At 46.8% G+C, this 15,570-nt stretch overlaps 2 protein-coding genes across 2 annotated transcripts; both read left to right on the top strand.

The window, feature by feature from the left end:
* The first annotated feature begins 767 nt into the window (after positions 1-767).
* On the top strand, positions 768-7,132 carry LOC106853169 (T-cell surface glycoprotein CD8 alpha chain-like). The gene is made up of 6 exons (XM_088162988.1): positions 768-901; positions 1,477-1,836; positions 2,436-2,519; positions 2,894-3,010; positions 3,964-3,994; positions 6,237-7,132. Exons 1-6 carry the CDS (start codon positions 856-858, stop codon positions 6,280-6,282), a joined length of 684 nt encoding a protein of 227 aa, XP_088019114.1. The 5' UTR covers positions 768-855; the 3' UTR covers positions 6,283-7,132.
* A 2,570-nt stretch (positions 7,133-9,702) lies between these two features.
* LOC148223853 (T-cell surface glycoprotein CD8 alpha chain-like) lies at positions 9,703-12,009 on the top strand. Its single transcript, XM_088164393.1, has 4 exons — positions 9,703-9,779; positions 10,355-10,714; positions 11,304-11,384; positions 11,867-12,009. Exons 1-4 carry the CDS (start codon positions 9,734-9,736, stop codon positions 12,007-12,009), a joined length of 630 nt encoding a protein of 209 aa, XP_088020519.1. The 5' UTR covers positions 9,703-9,733.
* The last annotated feature ends 3,561 nt before the right edge of the window (positions 12,010-15,570 follow it).

Raw genomic sequence — 15,570 nt, forward strand, 5'->3', positions numbered from 1 at the left:
AAGCTCCAGGAAACATCACCCATCCCCATGTGCAAGTGGTCACCTGGAGGCAGCAGCAAGGCCCTCTCCATTGAGGGCCACAAGGGTGTTTTTTTGGTAGAGGAAGTACCTGTGGTGAGAGAAGAGAGCCATGAGTTGTTAAAACAAACAAAAATCAAACCACGCTCTGGACATTGGGCACTCACATGAAGTTTCTGTTCATAGACCACCTGACCTGCACAAAGAGGTTTGCAACTGCAAAGAAGAATTAAACAAGGAAGAATTTCAAAGAGAACAATCAAGCACCTGAAGAACCCAGCTGTGTGCCAGCAGCACGTGTGCTTGGAGATCAATGACTTGTACAGCTATGCCATGAAACACCTGGGTCTCACTTGCTGGGTAACAAAACACTGTGGGCTCTGCCATCCCCATGAGACCCTTGACTGTGCTGAGAGAAGGAGGCAGGATCTCTGCCAAGAGAAGCAAAGTGTGGCCTGCATCAAAAGCATGGGACTCATCCCTAACTTCTGCAGAGCTGGAGCTGCTGTGGATCCCCAGCAGGCTGTGGTGGCTGACCCTACCTCAGCCATGAGCAGCATCACTCTGGATCTCCAGGGAAGTCATCTAGGAAAAAGCTATGAGGCACAATTAAGAATTGATAAGGATATATTAGCTCAAACTCTAGACAAGAAAGTGATTTCTTCAGGAATCTTTTTTTTCTCACTACACTGCAGACTCCGAGCATCATCTCCTTACCCAAGAGGGTCCTGATGACATCACATCCTCCTCAAAGAGCTGCACAGCCTCCCAAGAGAAAGGACAAAGATCATCTCAGCTGTGCTGCGCCAACCCCAAGCACAGACACCCCAGGATAAGATGGATACGTCTCCTGCCCTGCTCCTGCTGCTCGCTCTGGGATTCTGTGAGTACGGACACGGGATTGTGCAGCCCCTGCACTGGGAGGGGCAAGCAAAACCCTTCCACTCAATCAATACATTGGGTTAAATAATTAAGGGGGTAAAAAGCAAACCAAAAAGGCTGACTTTGAGGTGTGCTCAGTACGATTGGAAGGAAAGGCGGCATCACCTCAGCCAGCAAAGGGCAGCTGGAGGGGTGGCTGCAGCACCACCTGCACTGGGAAGGGAGATTGGTCTGATGAGTGGTTCTGGAGAGGAGGGAGAAGGGTGGAGAAAAAGAGGTTGATAACTTAGTGTTCATAGGGAGCTTATAGAGCTCATCACTTCAGAGAAGCTGGGAAGGTGCAATGTCCCTGAGAAGGCACTGGAAGGGCAGCACCCATCTTTAAAGGCCGGGCTGATTGCTGAGCACCCTCCATGCACCAGCCCAGCAAGGACTCCGTGAAAAACTCCACGTCAGCCAGACAGCCTGGCCCTCCCTTTCCATCTGTACTTCCAGCCCATGGACAGGGAGGGAGGTTTCCTCAGAGAACCCTTTGACTCTTCCCAAGTGGTTCCAGCAAGGATTTCTCTCCTGCAGGCTGCCCTGGGATTTATGGCCAGTCACTTGAGATAAGGGTCAAATCCCCCCAGGACATCACCCGTCTCCAGGTGGGACAGAAGCTGGAGCTGGAATGTCAGACTGACAACAACAGAGGTGCATTCTGGATCCACAAGGACAAGAGGGGGATCCTTCACTTCATTGTCTTCATCAGTTCCACATCCCGGACCACATTTGGGAGTCACAGACCAGCCACACACTTTGAGGCGAGCAACTACAACAAAAATTATTATTTGGTAGTGAAATCATTCACATCACAGGACGAGGGGAACTATTTCTGTGTGATGAATTTCAACCAAATGCTGTACTTCAGCCCTGGCCAGCCTGTCTTCTTACCAGGTCAGTAACACCTTCACCCAGCCTCACTCAGCCCTGCCAACATGCCCAGCACCTCCCGCCCCTGCCCTTTGTAACCTTCCCTTTTTAGCCATCCCTTCCACAAACCCCATTTCCCTGCTTGCTCGCCCAAGGCATCCTGTGACCAACCCACTGGTCCTCCTGCCAGAGCCTCCCTGCTTCCCACCTCTCCTCCTGGGACTGCTTCTGCCCAAAGGCAAACAGGATTGGGCAGACCCAGCATCATCTTCCCATCCCTACTTCCCCACCCATGGCTCTGAAGGGAGAAGACTAAAGTAAAATCCACCACCACTACCCGCTTCCTCAGCACAGGCAGGTCCCAAAAGTACTACCAAGCTCAGGGGACTCAGGCTTTGTGAGGATGGTGTCAGACAGTGACAAACAAGGAGGCTGCAGCTCCCTCATGGCTCTAGGGAGACCCTCCTTGGGGGAGTCCTCTCTCCAAAATGGGCTCTATGGGCTTCTCCTGGAGCTGAACTCAGGAGCACCTGTGCCCTGGCAGGGGTAAGAGAGCAGAAGGGCAGGAGAGATCTGTTTTATTGTATTTCCCTACATGCTGAATTCATCCATTTCACTTACAGCCACCACGGTGGCACCCACCACGTGTGAACCCACTACCAAGGGTGGCAGAACTGAGGACCCCAACCTCAAGACTCCAGATCCAGGTAACCTGAATGGAGGGAGGGAGAGGGGAAGGGCTGGACTCTGGTCCACTAATACCAAGGGAGATCCTGCAGGCATTTTGGGATTGGGAGGGAGAGAAAAGATCCACAGAGCTTCTTAATTACAGATGCAAGTATTAAATTCCAATATTTCATTCAACCTAAGAAAGGCTAAATATGACATAAAAAGCATGAGCATGCCTGGGCACACCAGGAACATGGGGAGGGAGGGTAGAGCCTTGGGGGCTGGGGCTGCTTTTAGAAAACTTTTGCCCACAGAGCCTCCCTCAATTCCCCAGGAAAATGGTTACACCAGAACTGTTTATAACACTGGCCGTGAGCACCTGGTGGACATTTTATCTTCTCTTTACCTGCAGAGAGAAGAATGAAGGAAGTTCTGAATTTCTCCTGTCACATCTTCATCTGGGTCCCCTTAGCAGGTGCCTGTGTCCTGCTCCTCATTGCCCTGGTGATCACCCTCGTGCTGTGCCGACGTAAGGCTCACCACAAACCCCTCTAGTGCACCTCTGCCCTGAGACCCCAGCCTGCCCCTCGGGAAGATGGATCTTCTGCTGCTTTGGGAGGCATGGGATAACCAGGAAATGGCCAATGCAAAAGGACCACTGTTAAAATCGCTGTCTGTATTTTAATCCTCCTCAGTAGGATTAGGATGAGGAAAGATTATCAATTTAGAATCACACAATCAGAAAATTATTTATGTTGGAAAAGTCTTTCAAGGAAGAAAAATAGATTAGAAAGAGACAGTACTTACTCTATCGTCTTGGTCATAAATATGTGTGTCAGAGGTTAAAGTCCCAGACCCTGAAATATTCTGACCTTACAGAGTAAATATGTTCCAGCAAATGCTGAATCCCAGTAGCAGCTCGAGCTGGAACCAGATGAGAAACTTCATTACATTATGAACAGTGAAAAGTCCTCAGCTGCAGGTAATTTCCACAGCAATTTCCAAGCCCTTCAGGATGGCTTTTTACCTTGGTCTAAAATTAATGGCTGGGAATTTTATTTTGCTGAATCGACCCCAAAGTAGAGGTTAAAATGGGGAAGAGCATTGTTACCTTGGTTGAATGAGACGTGGCATCACTGCCACTCACCTGCTGCAGAAATAATTGCTGCTGAGGGATTTTCAGCAACATGCCTAAGTCGCTGGAGCAGCAAACAGAAATATTTCACCCTCAGTGTTCCCAGGCTGACCCTGCTGCTTCTACTCACCTTAAAGACTAATTCATGAAAATATTTAAGTGGATTACAGGGGTAACATGAACTGCAGCACCACCCCCTGGCATGGATTTTCTCAAAAGTAGGCTTGGTTTATCCATTATTAAAGATACCAGCTGCAGGGGAACACCAGCCCTACCTCACTAGAGTGTTTCTTTCCTAAGCTGTCACTTGGTATCTTTGAACTAAAACATTTTCTCTCTCTTCTTAGAAACCAGAAGACGAAGATGCAGGTGTAAGAGGTGAGTGGCAGGCATTGGCATTTTTCTCTTCAACTTGGCAACATCTCACCCTCAAGAGATAAAGGAGGCAGTTGCCAAAACACAACCTAAAAATTCTTCATCTGACAGAAGGTGGTTGGGAGGAGCCTGAGCAATGACTTAAGGGCTAGAACAGAACAGAAGGTTCTCTTGTCCTCTATTTTTGGTTTTGTTTGAGGCTTTTTGTCTGTTTGGGCTTTTTGTTTGGTTTTTCAGCTATTAAGTCATTCGAATCATTGAGCTCTGACCCTGCAGCAGATACAAAACAGAAAGACAGGACGTGTTTGTGGCAGCCCAAAAACTCAGTGCATCACCCAGTGCTCATAACTGACCACATTTCTGTGCTTCCAATGCACCATTCCCAACCTGAACTTGGGAGTGACCATATTTCATCTCCTCCCCTCCCCAAACTATTCATTAGATTTCATTACTGCATATTCACATGTCCCCATGGATTACATGTAAGTTCCTGCATCCCAAATTCCCCTCTGCACCATTTTGGACCAGCAGCACCAGGCTTCCTGCCTCTGTTTCCCCAAAAGTCACTAAGGAACAGTAGCAGTGAGGCTCTGCAGCCTCTCATGACTCTCCTGAGAAACATCAGTGCAGATAGGAATGGATTGAGGGGTAACCCAGTTTCCAGGGCACACAGGAACCTTTTCTTTATGCTTTCCCTCCTGCCTCCCCAGCCCACCCCTCACCCTGAGTCACCAGGAAAACACAACCAGACTGAGAATTGCAATTTCCTGGTTTGGAAGAGAAAATGCTTTTTGCCCACACACATTTTGCTTCTGCAAATGGACCTCCCTGCAGCTGGTTTGCTCACCTCTCCTGCTCTGCAGGAAACCACTTCTGCAAGCTTTGTGCACCCCGGGGCTTGTGGCAAGAGAGAAACCAAGAAGTCCCCATTACTGCTCAAGGGCAACCAGGGCTGGGCTAGTGCTTGGAACAGTTGGGTTGCCAAGAAACTTTGAAACAGCATGTTCACACCTCTGGAGCCTCATTCATTGCCAATCAAAGCATGTTTTAAATCAGGGAAATTCCTGTTCCTTGTTATACATCCATGGGTTTTTTAGTACAAGAGGTAATTGCCATTTAATTCTCCAAATTTATACAGTCCCTCCCCAACAGTAGTAGGAAATGGATCCCTACAAATTTATTTTTCTTTTAAGGGCAGGTTGCATTTTTTTCCAAATTGTCTGTAAAATGGAACAGACTGTCATTTTCACAGGGGATATTTATTACACCCAGTGCTTTCCTGATCCTCGTCTGCCTTTCCCGGGGAGAAATGATAAGGAAGAGCTCTTCATGCAGCCTTGCTTAGGAGGATGTTTGCATTTTTCACTTATCTCAACCCCTGTTGCCAGCTCTGTGCAAGGATGTTCTGTCTCTGTGGGGAGGAAAACACCCTGCAGAGCTCTCCCACTCTGCCCTGATGCAATGGTTGTAATACAAAGGGCTCAGAAAATCACCTCCTCAAGGATGGCTCTCCTTCAGCAGCCCTAAACTTGACAGAGCTCTGGTTTTAGCTATTGTACCACATTTCAGATTTGATTTAGAGAGGAAATTCCTGCTGCTCTGAGCAGCTCCTGCTTAGTGAAAGGAAGCTCTTTGGAAGTTGACAGTGCAATTCACTCCCTTAAAGAGCACCCCAGGATCTGGCCTGCCATCCCTGCTGGCAGCAGGATTCATTTTCCACCACAAATTAATCTTCCCTGAAAGGGGGTGCCAAATCCCCAACTCATTAGATCAGCACAAAACTCTAAATTGATGGAAACCAGTCATTTCTATCATTTTGGGTGCATGATGGCTGTCTGGAAAGTCAATCCTTTCTAACTTCTCTGCAGGCAACACATTCCAACAGGAAAAAGTCTCTCTGAAATGGTAACACTCTAACTTTAAAAAAATCGACCACAAAGTCTGAACTCTTCTATCTTCATTCTTTTCTGAATGTAGAGAAAGGCTTAATGAAAGGACAGGAGTCAGAGGTAAATTTAAAAAGTCCACTTTATTTTTTAATTAATATTAGATTTGACCATCAGTGTATCTTGAGACAATCTTCTGCTGTCTGTCAGTACTTGAAATGGTGGCACAAACAGGATTTAGGAACACTTTGCAGCCTCCTCTGGGAGGTCCCTGGCTGCAGCCCAAGGCTAAAGGAGCCTTGATTTCCTTCTTTTCTCTCCCATCTGAGTAAACCAAACCCTCTTCTCCCTCTCTGCAGACCTGCACACGGGAATCCCCCCACAAAACCCAGGACACCAAACTAACACAGACCAGCATCTGCTCCTTCTGCCTCCTGGATCCTCTCCTGGCAGCTGCCAGCACCAAAATCCGTCTCCTACGTTATCCACAATGCCACTGCACCTCAGCCACTCTGCCCTGACAGGTCTGAAGGGACAGAGGGAGCACAGACACACAGCCAGCAGCACTTCCCTGTGAGCTGCAGGGTAAAGTACAGCTCCTTCCCAAGCCTGAGCTTCTCTGGCAATGCCAAAGGCCCCCTCTGCTCCCAGGGATGGGCTCAGGCACAGGAACCAGGACGTGCCTCAGTGAGAAGCTGATGAGAAATAAGGATATGAGCTGGACCTTTGCTCAAGGCTGTGTGCCATTTCCTCCCAAAATGCAGCCAGAGGTGGAATTTGCTACACAAAGCCTTAGAAATAATTCTCCTCATTCAACACATCATCTTCTTGTGGTGCCTCTCTCCTAGAGCTTTTATTGTTTCATGTATTTGAATACAAAACTGCATTGAGAAGCTAAATATGGACTAAAGGGCTTCACTTTTGAGGTTTTTACAGTCCTGGGGGCTAAGGTTCACTGTTCCCCTCACACTATCCTTGTTCTGCTGCTACCCCTGATCCACCTGTTTCTGCAGTTTGGCCTGAGTAAGGAAAGTGGGATTTGCTTTCTTTCTGAGGGCAATACCTGAATGATTGAAAAAAATAAATCTTTGTCACTTGTTTTGGTTAAGCAGGACATTTAACATGTTGACATTTTGGGGACATATTATAGACGACTGTAAATTCTGTTTTTTCAGATCTGTATTTCATGTAAATATTTCCTTAGTGTAATTGCGATTTAAGAACTGAGATATAAAATAAAATTATTCTAGTCAGATTCATGACCATTATTTCTTTCTTTCTTCCGTTCCTAGTCTCAGAAAAGCTAAAATCCTTCAGGAAGATAACAAACAAAGGGTTGTAAAAGTCTTGGCTAAAGGAAAAGCCAGTGATTTATACTCCATCTTGAGCTTTAGGGTGCAGACTTCAGCTTCCAGCTTACCAAAGCCTAAAATCATCTAAAGGCATCTTCCCAGGGACTTGCTGATGGGCCCAGTAACACTCCCACATCCCAGGAAACTGCCAAGAAGGTGCCTGAGATAAAGAGTCTGTGGGTACTCTGGAATTCTTGTCACGGGGCTGATAAAAACCTGGCAAAAAAAATGAGTAGAAAAAACCCTTTGATAGTCTCCCCTTCCGTAAACAAGATGGGAAGGAGAGAAAATCAGAGAAAAACAAAAGATGTTCCAAATGTACTTGTTTGCAAGAATTAAAAAAAGAGCCACAAAAAAAAATTGGGACTAGATAAGTGTATCTAAACAACAGCAGGCAAATACTGAATGACAACTCCACAGAACTACACACTATGAAGAAAAAAGTAATAGAAAAGCCCCAACATTGAGGCTATGAGATCAATTTAATTATTGGGTGGTCTCTTATTGAGTTAGTGTGAGCTAAAAATTTTCACTTAAAAAGCTATAAACTTAAAGTGTTTCTGCCAAAAAGTTATAGATCTTTGCTCATATTCTCATATCCACTTTGTCACATTACACATCACACCGTGTTCCTGTAGCCCAGGCAGAAGTGCAGCACGCTCCTGCTCTGGTACTGACCCCCACACCCAAATCCTCTTCCAGCAGATGAAGAAATAGAAGCAGGATCTGTTTGCTTTGGGTGTTTTTATTTGCTTCAGAGGTGTTGTTTGTTGTTTTTTATTTCAGAACACACCTGATCACTTTTAAGCCCAGTGCCAAACTCGGGAGGCTCTGGGATGGCTCCTGCCTCCCTCAACACATCTTCACACTGATGCTCCAACCCACACTCTGCAGGGCACAGCTCACACAGCACCAGTGACCCTCACACGTCTCAGCAGCCCAGCAGCAGCTTTCCCCACTCTCCACCACTCTTTGATGCCCAGTGATACAAACACAGTTCCTAAACCATTTTCCATAACTCAGCTGTCAGTAACAGCACAAACAGCAGCACCTGTATTCTGACAGACCCAGGAATCAAGAGGCTTCTTGGCAAAGGGTTAAAAAAAAAAAAAAGAAATTAAACAAAAAACCTTACACAGAAAGATAATCAACAGGAAAGCCTTTGTGTGCAAAGTTCCAGGAAATGTCACTCATACCCCTGTGCCAGTGGTCACAGAGGCAGCAGCAAGGGCCACACCACTGGAGAACACAAGGAGGTTTGGGGCAGGACAGAAGGAACCTGTGGTGAGACAGGTGAGAAAAGAGCCACAAATAGATAAAACAAAGAATAAGCAAATCACAAATTCTGGACTAGAAACTAATTCCTTCCAAAATTCTTTTTTTCCTCAACGTTTTGCTACAGATGCCAAGCATTGGCACTTTACCCAAGAGGGTCCTGACCTCCCAAAGAGCTGCACAGCTCCCAAGCCAAGTGACAAAGATCATCTCAGCTGTGCTGTACTGTCCCGAAGGACAGACACTCCAGCAGAAGATGGCTGGGTCATCTCAGGATCTGAATAGCAGCCCCACTAGCAATGGCATCAAACTCAGCAGCACCTGGTTTCTGACAGATTGAGGAAGAAAAGGAATTTCTTTGCAAAGGAAAGCAATCAACAGGAAAGTCAAGAGGAAAGAAATCAATCAAACACCAGCCCAGCCCCTGGCACTCTGGTGAAATGCTTCTTGCATGCAAAGGTCCAGGAAGCATCACCCATCCCCATGTGCTAGTGGTCACTTGGAGGCAGCCACAAGGGTCCCCTCTGGTGAAGCATAAAAAGGTTTTTTTGAAGAGCAGAAGGCACTGTGGTTAAAGAAGAGAACCACTAGTTTTAAAACAAAGAAAAGGCAAAACATTCACTTGTGCAAGGGGCAGTCTCAACAGATTCCAGTTCCTAGATCAACTACCTGGCATGAAAAGGCTGTTGCTGAGCAATAGCAATGAAGAACTGAACAAAGAAGCAGTGCAATGAGAATAACAGAGAAGTACCCATCTGTGTGCCAGAAACCTGTACTTGGTGATAAACAATACATATGGACCTACACCATGAACCCCTGTGTCACTGTGGGCTCTGCCATGCACATGGGACTCCATGAATGTGGTCAAGAGAAGGAGGCAGAATCCCTGACAAGAAAAGCATTCCAGGGCCTGCACCAAAGGATGGGGCTGGTCTGTATCTTCTGCACAGAAGCTGTGGGGAGGGAACAGCAGGCTGTGGTGGCTGATCCTACCTCAGCCATGAGCAGCATCACTCTGGATGTCTAGGAAAGTCCTCCAGGAAAAATCTTTGCGGCACTTCTAAGAAATGATGAGGTTAAAGGGACCCACATTCTGGAAATGAACTGAATGCATCCCGAAATTGGGGTCCTGATGACATCACATCCTCCTCAAAGAGCGGCACAGCCTCCCAAGCCAAGTGACAAAGATTATCTCAGCTGTGCTACAAGCACAGACACCCCAGGATAAGATGGATACGTCTCCTGCCCTGCTCCTGCTGCTCGCTCTGGGATTCTGTGAGTACGGACACGGGGTTGTGCAGCCCCTGCACTGGGAGGGGCAAGCAAAACCCTTCCACTCAATCAATACATTGGGTTAAATAATTAAGGGGGTAAAAAGCAAACAAAAAAGGCTGACTTTGAGGTGTGCTCAGTACGATTGGAAGGAAAGGCGGCATCACCTCAGCCAGCAAAGGGCAGCTGGAGGGGTGGCTGCAGCACCACCTGCACTGGGAAGGGAGATTGGTCTGATGAGTGGTTCTGGAGAGGAGGGAGAAGGGTGGAGAAAAAGAGGTTGATAACTTAGTGTTCATAGAGAGCTTATAGAGCTCATCACTTCAGAGAAGCTGGGAAGGTGCAATGTCCCTGAGAAGGCACTGGAAGGGCAGCAACCATCTTTAAAGGCCGGGCTGATTGCTGAGCACCCTCCATGCACCAGCCCAGCAAGGACTCCGTGAAAAACTCCACGTCAGCCAGACAGCCTGGCCCTCCCTTTCCATCTGTACTTCCAGCCCATGGACAGGGAGGGAGGTTTCCTCAGAGAACCCTTTGACTCTTCCCAAGTGGTTCCAGCAAGGATTTCTCTCCTGCAGGCTGCCCTGGGATTTATGGCCAGTCACTTGAGATAAGGGTCAGATCCCCCCAGGACATCACCCGTCTCCAGGTGGGACAGAAGCTGGAGCTGGAATGTCAGACTGACAACGACAGAGGTGCATTCTGGATCCACAAGGACAAGAGGGGGATCCTTCACTTCATTGTCTTCATCAGTTCCACATCCCGGACCACATTTGGGAGTCACAGAACAGCCACACACTTTGAGGCGAGCAACTACAACAAAAATTATTATTTGGTAGTGAAATCATTCACACCACAGGACGAGGGGAACTATTTCTGTATGATAAATTTCAACCAAATGCTGTACTTCAGCCCTGGCCAGCCTGCCTTCTTACCAGGTCAGTAACACCTTCACCCAGCCTCACTCAGCCCTGCCAACATGCCCAGCACCTCCCGCCCCTGCCCTTTGTAACCTTCCCTTTTTAGCCATCCCTTCCACAAACCCCATTTCCCTGCTTGCTCGCCCAAGGCATCCTGTGACCAACCCACTGGTCCTCCTGCCAGAGCCTCCCTGCTTCCCACCTCTCCTCCTGGGACTGCTTCTGCCCAAAGGCAAACAGGATTGGGCAGACCCAGCATCATCTTCCCATCCCTACTTCCGCACCCATGGCTCTGAAGGGAGAAGACTAAAGTAAAATCCACCACCACTACCCGCTTCCTCAGCACAGGCAGGTCCCAAAAGTACTACCAAGCTCAGGGGGCTCAGGCTTTGTGAGGATGGTGTCAGACAGTGACAAACAAGGAGGCTGCAGCTCCCTCATGGTTCTAGGGAGACCCTCCTTGGGGGAGTCCTCTCTCCAAAATGGGCTCTATGGGCTTCTCCTGGAGCTGAGGCCTTTGCTGTGCACAGGAACAGCCATGCCCAGGCAGGAGAGATCTGTTTTATTGTATTTCCCTACATGCTGAATTCATCCATTTCACTTACAGCCACTGCTGTAGTGGCACCAGGACCTGCCACTCAGAGGAACATCATTGAAAAGGACTTCCACCTGAAGACATCAGATCCAGGTAGTCTGGATGCAGAAAGGGAGTGAGGAAGAGCTAGACTCTTATCCACTGATACTAAGAGGGATCCTGCAGATATTTTGGGATGGGGGAAGAGTGAAAATCCATATAGCTTTAGCAGAAGATGTGAAGGATTAAATTTCATCATTTCATCCCCCATAGGAAAGGCTAAGGATGATGTAAAAAGCATGAGCATGTCCCATGTCCCAGGCACACCAGGAACAGGGGGAGGGAAGGTGGAGCCTTAGGGCCCAGGTCTGCTTTTAGCCTCATCAGAGGACAGAGGAAAACTTTCAGCCATATGTCCTCTCTCCAGTTCCCATGAAAATGCTGACAGCAGTAGAACATCACTGCAGGCCCAGGGGAAGCTCTCTGCCTCAGGCACACAAGGCAGAGCCCTGGGAAGCTCCCTTGGCTCCACCAGAACTGGCTGTAACACCTGCTGTGAGCTTGTGGTGGTCCTTCCCTCTTCTCTATTTCTGCAGAGAGAAGAACGCAGGAAAACCTGGAACACTTCTGTCTCACCTTCCTCTGGATGCCCCTGGCAGGTCTCTGTCTCCTGCTCCTCCAGCTCCTGGCCACCACCATCGTGCTGCACCGACGTGTGGTCCACCATGACCCCCTCTAGATGCACCTCTGGCCTCAAACACAGCCCTGTGCCTCAGGGAGATGGGTGTTCTGGCTGCTTTGGGAGGCATGGGATAACCAGGACAGTGCAAGAGAAGGATCCCTGTTATAGGCACTGCCCAGATATCTTCCAACAAATCATTTTGACAATTTCAGAGTGACCTTCCCCTCCCACTGCAGATCTTTCCAGTGATTTTGTACAAAGGAGGTGCAATGATCTGACTGCAGCATAAGGGCTTCTTTCTCAACAAAAGGCCATGTGTTATGCATGGGAAGCATTGCCTTGAAAATGTATTTTCTCTATTCAATGCCATTGAATGTGGCATGTGACACACTAAAATTACATGTATGAACATTGAGCAGAAAGCTGTTCAGAAAACTCAGCAAAAGTATTCTTCTGTATTGCACTCCCTGTAAGCTTTGCTTTTCTTCCAAATTAAAATAATATGTCCTGAGCCATAGATTAATTATTTATTGCCTGTTCTACTGCTTGGAAGCCTACAGAGGACAATCCTGTGGGAAGAAAAAGGACATGGATATTTAAATTCAAAAAAGCATTTCAATAAGATGAACACATGTACAACAAAGTCCTCACTACTGCGTGGAATCCTAACACAGGATAAACAGAGAAAAATAAAACCCCAAGCAATAAAAAAGACATATATTTTGGGCATTATTACCTGACATTACTAATAGTGATGCTCCACCATGCAGTGCTGCACTAAGACCCCAGTCCTGAAGCAATATTGATCCAGGCAAGATTGATGTAGTGAAGAACCGGGAGTAGGAAATCTTTGGGTTTTTATGTCATTTTGTCACATGTGCTTGTTGGTGCTTTTCATACAGTCTTTCATTTGCACAGGAAATCAACCTCTACAAAAGAATTACAATACTGACAGTGGTAATTACCTCCCTGAACACAGCTCCAAATCCACTGCACAGTGGAATCTTCCCATTTTTGACCTCTAGTACCACTGTAACAGATATCATGAGTTAGCATAAGCCTATAAGGAAAGGGAGTTGAAAAGCATATCCAGCTCTCCACCTGTGGATTGTCTGTGAGATCCTACATGTTTGTGGACTGCTGTCCATCCCAGGATACCTGCGAGGTAAAACTTGTCCTTCTGTCTCTTCTTACACAAGGTTTTCTATCACTGAGCTCCTTAAATTTTATTATGCTTTACAAATACACCCATATCCACAGCACTGAACTGCTCTGATTCCACCTTTGCTGCAAAAGCAGCACAATCCTCTCTGCACAGGTCAGAAGGCTGAGGACCAGAACAGCTCAGAGTGAGCACCCAGACAAACCCCTTTGTAGTCACTGCCCAGTTTTACACTGAATACTCCAAAAATGACCAACTTCACCACAGAACCCTCCAGCAGAAGCAGTGACCCAGCTCTCCAAAGTAGCACTGACATTTCTTTGCCAGCTCTTCCTTCCACACAGCCCCTTGATCAGCTTGTGTTCCAGCTCAGATCAGCTGCACCCAGCACTGCACCTTGAATTTAAACCTACAGCTCAAAAGAGTTGTAAAGTTTTCCACCAACAGGTAGAGATGAGGAACAATATTCTTTATAATCCACTTACAATCTGGATTTTCTTTAGAAAACCTTTGCACCCCTACTAATAAGGTACCAGTAGAAGGCAAACCACATCTTTTGCACTAAAATGTTAAGAAGTAATTGCAAATATCAGCAGCAGTGAGAAGTGCCAAGAGCAACTCCAGCCCTGCATATTTGCACCTCTAGCAAATCATGTAAATTCAGGGCAAACTGGCTGAGTTTGTGGTTGAGTGGCAATGTCTGGGCAAGGAGCCTGGACTGCTGCTTGCACTAATAAAAAGAGGAGGACTGGCTGAGCTGGAGTGCAGAGAAGCAGCTCAAGGGTGCTTGTTTGTGCATGCAGGAAGCTGTTGTTGGACAGGCCCTAGAGATCTGACAGCTTTTGTTACAGCACATGGAAAAGGTTGTAGTGCCACAGTGAGCTGACTGAGCAGGGTGCAGAGGCAGAGGCTGGAAGCTGTTACAGGCTGACACCGGGCAAACGAGCCTGGCACAGAGAATGACTTCCAAAGAGGAGAAGGAATGCATTTGTTCAGAGGGCAATGGTCACCTAATTGCACACTTGCTCCCAGCTAATAATGGAGTAGCTCGTAACTGTTACAATCTGCTATGTAACAGTTGGCTTTCACTATTTTGTATTTGCTTTCACCAATTATTATAAATTGTAATCTCCTCTGTAGAGTGCAAATTCTAATTGCTATTGTGGACAGTACAACTAAAATTGTGCAAGAAGCAAGGCTATCCCAAGATGTAAGCGTGCTCGCAAAAGATGTATCACAAGAGAGGACTGCTCTTGCAAAATGTATAACCAAGACAGCATAGGCAGAGAACAAAATAACATAAAAGGAGAATACCAAATCTAAAGAGGCATCAGAAGAGCACCTGGACTGCCTCCCTGAGGGACCCTCCGAGACTGCAGCTGTGGACTTGGGCAGTGCTGTGGCAACCTGAGGCGGAGCTGTGGTAAAGGGGTCTGAAAATGTGCAGTCATCAGGGAAAGTAAAGCAACTGCAGCAGTATAAAGGATTGCTTGCTGAAGAATTGGGTGTGCCTCTGGGTGTTCCCCCGTACCCAGCACTGTCAGTTTTGCTTTATTGTTCTGTTCCTTATTATTTCCTCATTAAAATCTTAACATTTTGGGGAGTGGGCTTTGTTTCTCACGTCAGTGTGATCCAAAACACCAGTTCCTATATTCCTAAATATAGGCCCAATAGGACTCAGAGCTTATAGGAGGCAGTAAACAAATCCAGTTCCTGTATTTCTCTGCAACACTGCTAACTTAATGCAAATGAAGTCATAAAGAAAGATTAAGTCACTCTCGTCTCACATATATACATTCTTGCAAACAACTCTTCCTTTTTACATATTTAGACTTGAAATAAATTCACAGTAGTGATGTAACTCCACATTACAGCTTTACTCACTACAAATTATTGTTGCCAGACTCTTTTTTTTTAATCTCTAGCTCCAAAATCTTCTTTCCCTACACTTCAGTCTCCCACTCACAAAAGGAGCAAGGGTTGGGATGGATTAAGGACCATGTTATGCCTCCCTGCCCAAGAGACAAATCAACCTCTGAAGTGATAAGCACAGAAAGAAAAAGTGTATCTTGCAGTGGGCAAACAAACCTTGCAAGGAAAATTTAACCCAAACTTACTGCCTTTAACTTGGCAAGTTGGCTCCGAGTGATAAGTAACTTCAACCTTGAATTTTAGCAGCAGCCATCCTGTGAAGTGTCAAGAAAAAAGATTCAAAGCAACAGAACGGAGACAGGTCTAAGCTGAGAGAGATCAGAAGTTCTGACTCATTACTGGTAACACACAGATCCATTTCAGCTTCCCCACACGTTAATTAAAGTCACAGAGAGGAGAGTGAAATCAATAGTGTTTCCACAGAGGAACACTGCTTTTAGGAGGGAAGACTGCAAGTTCACCCATGCCTAGTTGCAATGTGCAGTGCTGAGGTCACAGCAGGAAACGACTTAATTAAAAATACT

This window comes from Sturnus vulgaris, chromosome 4 (assembly GCF_052056855.1).
Source record: "Sturnus vulgaris isolate bStuVul1 chromosome 4, bStuVul1.hap1, whole genome shotgun sequence".
In the NCBI taxonomy this organism is placed as follows: Eukaryota; Metazoa; Chordata; class Aves; order Passeriformes; family Sturnidae; genus Sturnus; species Sturnus vulgaris.